The 12,005-nt window shown below is 33.1% G+C and overlaps 1 protein-coding gene across 1 annotated transcript; it reads right to left on the bottom strand.

Annotated features, from left to right (window-relative positions):
* Positions 1–6,203: 6,203 nt before the first annotated feature.
* LOC142351481 (heparan sulfate glucosamine 3-O-sulfotransferase 5-like) lies at positions 6,204–7,639 on the bottom strand. The gene has a single exon (XM_075403520.1). It carries the CDS (start codon positions 7,462–7,464, stop codon positions 6,547–6,549), a length of 918 nt encoding a protein of 305 aa, XP_075259635.1. The 5' UTR covers positions 7,465–7,639; the 3' UTR covers positions 6,204–6,546.
* Positions 7,640–12,005: the final 4,366 nt, after the last annotated feature.

Here is a 12,005-nt window from a genome sequence, read left to right as displayed (position 1 = left end):
TTCTGATTCAAACCATCTCATTTCATGACTACTGAAGTCTTCTGCTAACGATAAAGCAGAGGCGGTCACAACTCCATTTGAGAAAAAGTTAAAGTTACTATTTGAAACCTGTGGTTATAAAGTAATCAAAAATCCATTTAGTACACAAAACAAGCCAGGAAGCCTAATGACGCACTCACACCACATGATAGTATAGTAATTACAAAACATACTATGGAAGGCTGAAGAGGGGGCAAAAATTAGCATATATGATTCGGTTTCCCAAAAGAGGCGGCGTGTCACTTTTTCCAAAATATGCTCATTTTTTATTGCTTTAAAAAGGATAAAAAAATTATACAACCTAAAGAACATATACAAGACTAAATTAGGACGCAAGCAATAAAAAATACGACTCAAATAAGAAATTGAAGGACTGAACACTGAAATAGAAGAGAGTTCTGGTAGCTGATATACCTGTGAGGATAAATAAAAAAAGCTCTCTGAGGCACCTTAAGAAATAGCAATAGTTTTTTGCATTAGTTTTGTTTTTAACAAACCGAGAAGGAATATATCAAAATTAAATGTGCATCAAATCTAAAAAATTCAAATTCTCAAAAAACAGATTGAATACTTGTTTTTCAAAGATGCTCTCGAAAAAACCCTAATTGTCATAAATAATGGAGGTGATTTTTGACAAAAATCTTAGTTATATTTAATCAAAAACTTGGCTAAAGTGCATGAAATTGTGGGTACCAAATGTTGGAACTTGTCTACCAAAAATTTCAAATTTTCTCTTGTCGTGAAACTCTAGGCGCAGAGAGCTTCGAACTGATACAACATAAGCTAACCTAATATGCTCTCAAAAAAAGTGAGAAATTGTCTAAATGAAGTCTGAAAAAAGTGCGTCCAGCTTAAAAGTTCTCCTGTTTTTCCAAAAGGAACAATAACCTAAAATGGATATGATTGACTGCTTTGTCTTCAGTTTTCAATTGACAAGTCTTCGCGCAATTATTCGGGAAGGGAGCTGAAGCAAAAATTGGTTTTCGAAACTTTGCAAAAAAACTCATAATACTATTTTCCCAAACTTGATATTAGAAGGTTGTAAAAAAAATTACATAAAAAGCTAACATTATTAACCTTTACTTTTCATCCAGTAAAACAATTATTCATTTAATAGCATAATTTTGTCAAAATACAAAAATAAAGGCAGAATTAAAAAATATACGAAAATCGATTTTTTAATGTTTTCAAAATCAACTTACTGCAATCTATCATCTCTACGCAGAAGCAGTTCCAAAAATGCAAAATTAGCCCCCAATATTCAAAACCCACACCTTATCTTCAAAGCTTTTCAATTCAATTAAAAAATAGCAATCAAAGGATAATGGACTTCACACCACATGTCCGAAAACAGCTGTCAAATTTTTAAAGTACAGCTTTACTTTCAGTTGAACTAGGAGCAGAGCCAAAAAAATAGCATACCTCCAATAAAAAATACCTATCAATAATTTTTCGTTTTCCAGCGTCTAATTTTGTTTTGAAGCTGCTCAAAAATACAACGTTAAAAATTTCTTATGTGTGAAATTGTTTGTAAAGTAACTGAATCAGCTAGCATTGAAATATGATATTTCTATTGAGAAAGATCTCAATTCAGAATCAATTCGTTCTAAATACGAGTAAAAAAGAAAACTCACCTCTATTCTTCACATATTGAGATGATTTTCTGTGACAACACAGAGGACTTTAAGAAATAGTTTTTTTGCTTTAGTTTTGTTTTTAACACTCCGAGAAGGAATTCATCAAAACTATGAGCAACAAATCTAACAAACTCCAATTCTCAAAAAATAAAATTAAGTTTGATAGAACCAGAAGCTACGTACAAGAATGGGCAGAAAAGAAGACGATAAAATTTATTAGAGAGTAATAGAAGCCTCTTAATTGTGTTTTGGACAGAAAGACGAAACGTTCATCAATGGTGAATTAAAGACCTTTCAAGTATAGAAAAATTCGTTTACTAAAAACACGTAAAAATTATCAAACACATAAAGTAATTGAACAGTTGAAGACTGATTTGTTTTCAATTGCTTCAAATAAAATCTCAATAAAACTGCCACCAACAGGAAGGAAAACAGAACAGAATAGAGAAAATTTGTAAAAACAAAATCTAAAAAGTTAAATGTTAATTCGAAAAACGTGTCGTTTCTATGCAGATAATCCACATGAGCATTTATGAATCTGAATACAGTAATAACTCCGTTTATTAGTACAAACTATCCTTTAATGATAATCAGGCAGGACGCCAAAAAGGACTTTGAATAGAAGAAGTAGTTTTTCAAAAACATTACTTTCTAAGTCCAACAAATTATCAGAATCTTAAGAGTTGACTCCCTAAGTTAGAGCTAGGCACTAAAGGAACTAACTTGTTGCTTTTAAATAAGTCGTGGAGTCAAATATTCAAAAGAGGATAAGACTAAAAGCAGCAATGAAAGCACGGCAAGTCAACAGAAACTCTTCTCGGCAATCTAATTCTTCTCTTATCTCAGAAACAGCTCTTATCTCACCGCGCCCTGACAAACAATGTTTTTTGTAACCTCTGCTGCCTCAGTGTTCTTACCTGTTCTGCTACTTGATAAGAGCCCTCACTTCCAGTTGACCTCAAAATCATAAAAAGTTATAAAGAATTCTTTCAAAAAAAGACTGCACAATCAAAATTATGAAATTTGAACTCAATAATAGCTGCATAAAAACGTGGAGCTGCTTAAAACAACTCATTGTTCTTACTGTTATAATGAACGGCGCAAATATGAAAAAACAATATGGTAAAAAAGGTTATCAAAATTTAAGAAATGCGAAACTATAATTTTTTTTTAAATCTGTGTTGTCCAAAAAAGTACAAAATGCAGAATGAGTCTTTGTTGATTGGTGTTCATTGAACCGTACATGCAGACGGAGTTCTTGTCATCAGTCAAACTTGAACTTTTTTTCAGGTTCGAATTGAAGTATCTTTTTTAAACAAAATTTTTTAAACAATTATCCACTAATAGACATATCTAAAATGATTTTCGCTAGCTTATCAAGACTTAAACATGGGTTTACGACAAACTGAACGTTGGATGAAAATTTAGGTTACACAGTTGAGTGCCGGGTTAAAAAAGCATAAAGAGGTCTAAAAATTGGTTAAAAATTTGTCGCAACATCTTTAAATCGCATTTTCGTATTTCTGTATTATCTGGAGAGGTTTACAAAACGATCAGACACTTATTTTTCAAAAAATACTCTCGAAAAAACCCTAGTTGTTTTAAATGATTCAATTTCGACCCAAAGTTGAATTTGATAAAAACCTTGGGTAAATTGCATAAAATTGTGGGGAAAAAACAAAATCTTCAAAGGTTCCGTTTTAGTGAAATTCTAGACACAGAGATCTTCGAATTGATACAACATATGCTAAATTGGGATGCCCTGAACAAAAGTCGGAAATTGCCTGAACAAAGCCTGAAAAAAAATTGGGTCTAGCTTAAAAGTTCTCCTATTTTTCAATAAAACGTGTGAACAATAATTTACAATGGATATGATTGAATGCGCTGTCTTCGAGCAACTATTCGGGCAGGGACTGACATAGTTTGAATCGAAACTGAAGCAAAAATTGGCTTTCAAAACTTTGCAAAAAAACTCATAATACTATTTTCCCTACATTATCATTAGAGTGCTGTAAAATAAATATTACATGAAAATAAGCTAACATTATCGAAATTCATTTTTTTATCCAGTAAAACACATTTATTAATTCAATAACATAATTTTGTCAAAATACTAAAATAAAGGCAAAATACGGAAATATGGGAACACTGATTTTTTACTGTTTTCAGAAACAACATACTGCAATCTATCATCACTGCGCAGAGGCAGTTCCAAAAAGACAGTTTTCAAAACTTGCCCTCGATAATTAATATCCACACCTTATTTTAAATGCTTTTCAATTCAATTAAAAAATAGCAATCAAAAGGATAATGGACTTCACAGCGCATGTCCGAAAATAGCAGTCAAACTTTTAAAACACAGCTTTACTTTCAGTTGAAAACTAAGAGCAGAACCAATAAGATACCATATCTCCATTGTACCATTGAAAGGTACCTAACAATGATTTGTTGTGTTTCAGCTTCTATTTATTTTTCGAGCGTGTGCAAAAGTTGTTGTCTCATTAAGTGCGAGATAGTTCACTTTGCAGAAACTGCTCATACTTGCAACATCGAAAACGAAATTTAAAACATAAGCCGACTAATGTTAGAAGAATTGCTCTCGAACGACAGGCGGGTACAAAGACAATCTAGCCCACCGTGATTCGAACCATCAACCTCCCGCTTTATACTCATATTCACTACTGACTGTGCTATTTAGCCCTTACTATTGCTATGCTGCAACCAACTTTATATCAGCAACAAGAGTGAGAGCAATAGAGATCACTCAAAAATGAAGAACGAAAGCGTGCAAAAGTCACTTGAGAAGTCAAAGAATGTTCTAGAAGAAAAGAAGCGCAATATGGTCAAGCGAAAAATTTGCATAAAAAAGACCACCACGTTTACAATAATTGCTATGAACTCCGTTCAAGAGCAATTAAAAAATCTCTTCTGAGTATGAAACTAATAGATAAATAAATAACTCAGCTATCATTGAAACATAATATACTGTCTATTGTGGGACATCTCAGACTCCATTTGTTGTAAATGGATGATGCACTAGGCAGCATCTGGTGGTCTGCACAAATTAATTCAGAAAAATTGGACGTATCAAAAGTTAAATGACATGACATTTCACGAGCTTCATAATCATAAGCGCATTCATAATCAAAAGCGTAACACTATATCAGCAAATGAGTTTCGTAGATGAGCTATTCTATTCCACACATTTCCAACTCCTCGTACTATTACACCCCCGCTATTATTCTTATTCCGTCTCTTTAGTGCTGAAGATTTTTTGTATGTAAAAAATTTGAAGGCTAAATGTTGGCTTACTTCAACATACTGCTGGCCATAAAATAAGCATCCTGCAAACTATCTAAATAGTAGACATTTGGACAAGACGTCCAGGTGTTTGTCATGTTTACTTTCAGGATATCTAAAATTTGAGCGTGCAAAGCGTACACTATTGTCGTGTCGTACATTTTTGTCAGAATTACTTTCAAAGTATCTGAAGTCTGCTTTCCGTCCAAATATAATAGTAGATAACCATAATAAAATTTCTTTTTGTCATTCTCAAAACGTTTAATTGATCGCTTCTATCAGTCTTTACTTAAAAGCTCACAGATGCGACATAACAGCGTCAAATAGTGAAATGAGAAAAGAAAAAGACTTGAGTCTCAAAACAGCTAGGAAAATAAGTATTCAAACACGTTTAACTTAATGGTTTGAAATTTTGTTGTTGACAGGTTGTTGATTGAGCTAAGTGTTCCGGTACTGTTGGATACATGGTTTAAACTGTTTAAAAAGGTGCTGCCCTCTTTGAAAGTGATAAAAACAAGGGGGGGGGGGGTGATTGACTGAGGGGTGGGGGGGGGGGGGGATTGTTTCCTCAAACAGTTTTGGTGAACCGCATTCTTAGGCAGTTTTATTCATTATTTTCAAGCTTTCAACTCAAAAAAGATCAGCTGGCGAATAAATAGTTCTTGTGCGCCAATTAACGAGAAAACGTTTGCCCACAAAACCCGAAACTTTTTGATTGTTTTGCCATGTCGCTCTTTAAATACGTACAGCTCTTGCATGACGTTCAGTTCAATTGTACAGATAGTATATCGCGCCCAAGTAATTTTTCGGGCAATGACCAGATAATTCAAGAAAAAAAGTACCAGGCAGGATTTCACAATGTGACACTTCATTTATATTTTCCAGCAGTAATAATTCACTACCTAATCGCCCCCACTTCTTTTCATTTCCGCTTCAACCCAATTATCAAAAATCGGTTGAAAAAGACTACTTTTCCGTCATTAAATTTTAAATAATATGTCTCTACATAAATTTACTTGAACAAATAAAAAAATTTTGCGGCCTTTCCAAGAGAAAACTTCCGAGATCTTCTACTATCTCTAATTAGATGGAACGATAAAATTGATTTGCAATCAAACAAATTGGAATAAAGAGTTGTCTTCATCCAATCATAGCATTACAAAACAGTAAGTTAGCGTTTAAAAGCTAATTTTTAATAGAAATTTTTGTCTTGTTGCCTCGTTAAGAATGCATTGGTTATGCTTGTACCAATCAGAACTTCAATCGAAACATACTTACTTGTCAATCAGATTAATTTTCTGAAGCATGGATAGTTGGTTACCAGCGAAAAACAAATTAATTTATCCTCCAATCTTTGTGGCTTTCAATCTTTGTGGGGCTTTAATCATTATGTACAAACACATTATCAATTCTCCTTGCATACAAACTCTAGCTTCAAATTTTTGCACCTTAGTGGTACCAAATAGATTGATATAATTTCTACTTTCGTACTTAATGTTATCTAAAGCAAAACTCAAATACAATTTTTCATTAAAATACGAAATGAGAAATTAAAAATCATTTACAAAAATTAAAACCAATTGAAAGTTTGATTAGAGAGTTTTTCAAATAGCTGTACGTCCTTCTTCAAACTTGTAGCAATAATCTTTTCGGCGTCGGGCGTCAAATTTTGGGCAAACGTTTTGTGCCCTTTAGCAGCGGAAAGGATACAGGAATATTTGTATCTGTAACAATAAAAGCCCTTCATTCTGTTAAGAAAAAAGTTTTCAGCTTTAAAATACGAGGGTATTTCGAGAAAATTTTCTACATTCCTCAAGACCGAAACTGGATTCTCTTTACCAAATGAGTCACCGTTAATTATCAGAAACTGATTTCGATTGAAAACTTTCATCCAGTTTTGTAAAAATTGGCCATAATGCGATCCCTTCACGAAAAAGTTTGCAGGTTCCGTCAAAATTGCGCTAAGATTTTCAACTTTTATCCGCTTGTGTCTTTCGGTGTGATAAACATGAGAAATTGCTCTTTTAATTGGATTTCGAACTATTAATATAAATTTCAACTTTTTCTGAATAAATTTTTGATAATTATACATAAGCAATGGAATATTCTGCAGTCGAAAATATTTGGGTGTTTTCTCTATTGTAATTTGATCTGGTCGCGAAAATGGTACATATCTAAGATATGAACGATAACTATAATCCCTGTTGTTGTCATAATTGTCAAAATAATGCGCTTCCTTGTATGTGTTACAAGCTACTGAAGGGTGATAGGATAAAAAATTTAGCAAAGCTGTAGTTCCACATTTTTGAGCACCAATTATAATAGTGGTTGGAAATCGTTTTTGGATATTTGCGTCAATGTTAATATATTCGGAATCGCTGTCTTCAATTCGTTTTCTATAAACCAGTAAAATTACCACCGAAGTTAATAGAGTATGGAGAGAAAATTTTGATAAATTGGGGCATAACATTATTTGAAAGGGGGCCATTCGCTCTAAGACCTTTCGACTTCTCAAGTGAACACTATAATATTCACCAACTTTCAATATTTATTTCAGAGAAGTGCGAAATTGATAGTTTTGGTTTTAGTTATTGTCATGTCTCATACTTATTGTTTTGGCTTGAAGAATTTGGCAAATGTAGCAACCAGTAACAAATGTTGCATTGTTTACTCGCTTGAATGGTTACGTCTATTGAACTTCATAATAATTATCAAGCAGTGCGAGTCTGCGGGAGGAAGACAATGTTCAACCATCTCTCTGTCGCACGCTCTGAGAGATGAACAGAAATGGCAAATAATTTTAAAAGATTTTAGCTGAGAAAAAAAATTTGTAATCTTTTAATAACTCAGTGGATCAGGTTCTTTTACCATGAAAAGAATAAAAAGACATTTTAGAACAAAAAATTATTTTTATTACAAATTCAGCATATTTTGTTTCGATGTTAAAACCTAGCGCATAAAAACTTTTGCATAAAACCAACAGGCTGTGAAGTTAGATAAAACTGCTTCACTTTTATGCTCGATATAAAACATTTAAAATGTAACTCATCAATCAAAGATTTTACATACTCGACAAGCCAAGATTTCCAAGCAAAACGTATCAGAACGTTGAGAGAGCCTATTTGTTGGAACTGAACACAAGATTGTGTGGGTTGGACATTCATATTGTGTCCCAAGCGATTATTTCATTTCAAGATTTGAACTGATGAGAACTTTCCGATAAAACGATTGCTTAAAGAGACGCAAATCGGCTGAATTACTTCTTTCGCTGATGATACAAACCTCAATGCAATTGAAAGTACAGCTGAAGACATCAAAAATGATTTATCTGCTCTAAATAAGGCAAAGAAGTTAAATTTTAAGTGAACATAGCCGGCAGATTGCCGGAATAGCTGCGAAAGAATAGACCTGCGTGCCGTATAATAGAGATAGAAACAGACACAGATCTAAATTGAAAAAAAAATTGACGCCGCTCAAAAAGCTACGTAAAAAACATTCAGCGATAAATTTTTCAAAAAAGCTTGTTAAAATTGATCCCACAGAAGCCTTTTATTAGGGAACTTTACTGCAGATATGAGTTCCTTTGACCTTAAACAAATTCAAATTAAACTTGAAGTTTTGAAGTGCAAAAGTTATTTTATTGAGTGCGGTAAGTCACTTGTGATCAAAATCTAGTCACGCAAAAAATTTTTGCTAAAGAGAGTGAGAAATGACGTCACGCGCGCAAACGCCGTTAGTGAGAGGAAGAAGTCATTCAATTCAGAAAATTTTCAGCTTTGCTGTCAGAACAAATGTAAAACGAAAAAGAGAGTCAGACGACGAGACAAAAAAACATAGCAGGACAAGTCCTGACGTACAATTCAAAGAATTATCATTGACTAAACAAAAAACTAGACCTAGAAAAGACTATGAGTGAATTGGGAAAACCATTTAGAAAAACCGATCCAAAAAATCGATAAAACCAAAAAAAACCAAAGCGAAATTGCCGCATGTGAACAAAAAACCACTAGCAACAGAGCAAATTTTTGTTCAAACACCGTTTTCTCACTCTACTCTAAAATTAGAGCGTAAAAATTTCACGCCGCAAAACCACTCGCTTTTTCGCTCCATTTCCTGTTTCTGCTTGACCAAAATCACTACTCCAATTTGACTTCAAAAATGATGAAAATGTGTGAACAGATCTAAAAAAAAGACAGCGCCCCAATACAATTCAAATTCTTTGAACTATAAAAAAAACCAAGAGCACCGCAATATAGCTCCGCTCAGCTTACAGCTTCGCAACTATAATGAACTTTAATTTAAAAGGAGGCTCGGTAATGTGCGTTCGCACATGTTCAGACCCCACCCATCCACATTTTGATTTAATAGCCTACCAAATGAGAAACAGAAAAAAAGGCTCAAAAAATCACATATCACGTATTTCAACAAACACTTAAGTGAAAATAAAATGCTGAATTAGAGAGCCGATGACACTTGCCATCAATTAAAAGACTGGACAATACTTACGCAAAAACAAATAATAGCAAATATTAATTAAGACCAAAAATCAATAACTATAATTAAAAAACAGAAAATCACATGCTCAAAAAGGAAACCGATAAAACCCTATCTAAATAAATCAAGCTGTAATTCATTAGATGATCATTGGATAAGATATTAGACCTCTCAATAATGCGACTAGAGCGACATGCCGAGCAGAGAAAAACGCTTCTCTTTTTGAAAACAACCAATTTCAAATTGATTGAAACCACTTCCTATCAACTCGGCTCATTAGCAAGGCTAATTTATACGTCATAGAAAGCAGATCAGACTTGTCTTTATCCGTAATATGTCGGACAACAGCAAAAAACAGCAAAACGAAAAAAAATAATAGAATTTAACAAGAACGCGGTGCAGCAACCGTTGAAGCCACAGACTATTCATCGAGAATATTAAACACCGTGGAAAGGATACATACTGTGGAAAGCAAACAAAAAACTCAAAATTATTAAATATCTAAATAACACACTTTTCTTATGAAAATGTGTACCAAAGCCAAGATATCATTAGTTTTAAACTGTTAAAACTGTAATAAAGATTGGATCTTGGTTTACTGGAAAGAGGATGCGATCTGACGTTACAGATACCAAGCTATAAAATTGAGAAATAATAAAAAGGTTGAAGTTCAAAAATCCAAAATCTTTTATAGAAATATTTTCAAAAGTTCAAGCAAACCATAGGCTTTCAACTAAAAACACTATCAGATCAATATGCAAATGTTCAGGAATCCAGTTGTACTTGTTATTATTGACACCAATCAGAGGGCGACAAAAACAGCAAATAGGGACCCAACTCAAAATTTCAAACATTTTATCGATGCCAGTGTTGAAGCCATAATATCTATAATACATTAAAGACCATTGAAAACTTAAAACTGACGAAAGCAATTCAATGATTTGCTTTGCTCCCTTCAATTGCAACTGGGTCTACAAGTTAAAGGGTCTTTGCGGAAAAGACAACAAAACGAACAACAAATATTGACCAGTATAGAAAACACGAAATTCTTTTAAAAAATCACATTTCTAAGCTCTATAGACATCTGTCAAAACATAAACCACAGCAAAAAATTGCTTACAGGAATAGATTAAAAATTGGGAATAACAAAAATGTTTTATTTAAAATTAACTGAGAGGCTTTAAAACCGTTAGCTATAAACTGAAGATAGATCCGATAGCCATAGAATCAGTTAAGCAATCGTGGAAGCAATCAAGTCCATTGATTGTCATAAATATGCCGAACGACAACAAGAAGAACATTTAGAGGCGAGAACAAAAGAATCCAAATAAATAAGAAGCCAAATGGGAGAGCACGGATGCGCAGCCGTTAAAACAAAAAGCTATTCATTTTAGTCTTTAAACAGGTTCATTTGCGCATTCCTTCGATGCCAGCTGGAACTATCTTTAATGTGATAAGTTGAGAAGAGACCAAATAAAAGCCCCGAAGACAGATAAATATGCAAAAATTGAGAAGTACAAAAATATTTTCTTTAAGAATCACAAAAGTTTTATACATTTTCGTAGTGAGAAAGCCAAAAAACATTACTTGAAAAAAAGCAACTATAAAGAGTATTTTTTCTTCACTCGGAATAAGTGTTGCCCTGTATAAATTGAGACAATTTGCCCTGTACAAATTGAGACGATTCGATACATGCGGACAGAAATATTAAAAAATGACATAACTCAAAACTTCAAAAACATTCTCTTAAAACAAATATATTCAAACTCATAAGACGCATTAGATAACAACTCAAGGCATTGTATAGGCTCAACTGCAGCTCTTTAAGAATCAAATTGCATCTTTAGTTAAAAAAACGCAGTCATGAGGCTTCAACAAAAATGACAAATGAATGCAAAACAAAAATCTTTTAAAGTTTACGAAGAAACATGGTCAAAGCCATAAAAACTATGAGATTTTCTCTAAAGACAAACTATATTTTATTATGGCCTTATTTTGTTGTAAACAGGATCTGTCATTACTTGGGCCGCGATTTGAAATATTTCTTGTCAGTAATAAAAAAAGCTGCGAAAATATTTTGAAAAGGACAGCGCCTTCATACAATCGAACAATTATTGATTGTAAGAATCCATGATGAGTTCCAACCTAGCCCTGATTTTTCTCAGCGTCCAACAAAAACAAGTAATTATTCCATATGTTTGCAAAATAGATCAATTAGCAAATGAAATATTTCAATGAACCACAAACAAATCATGCATTTTGTATAAATATTAAGATTACTTTTCGAAAAAACGACAAAAACTTAATTCCAGAAAACTCCTATAGGAAGCGAATGTAGAGCTTTCTTTTTTGGAGTTTTCAAAGATTGTGGCAGCAGATGTTAGGTCTCTACCTGCAAATTTAAACGAAGTAGGAAACAAAAGCTTATTTAGACCCTTTTTTGATTTAAAAAAGTCTCAAATTCGAAAAATTTAGCGGATATATTAGCCAAAAAAACTCAGATAAAACAAATTGGCGAGCCTTCTCTATCCTTAA

The sequence above is a fragment of the Convolutriloba macropyga genome, chromosome 13 (genome assembly GCF_964194025.1).
Source record: "Convolutriloba macropyga chromosome 13, txConMacr16.3, whole genome shotgun sequence".
Taxonomy (NCBI): Eukaryota; Metazoa; Xenacoelomorpha; order Acoela; family Convolutidae; genus Convolutriloba; species Convolutriloba macropyga.
Note: the sequence above shows the minus strand (reverse complement) of the source record. Positions and strands in the feature narration are given on the sequence as shown.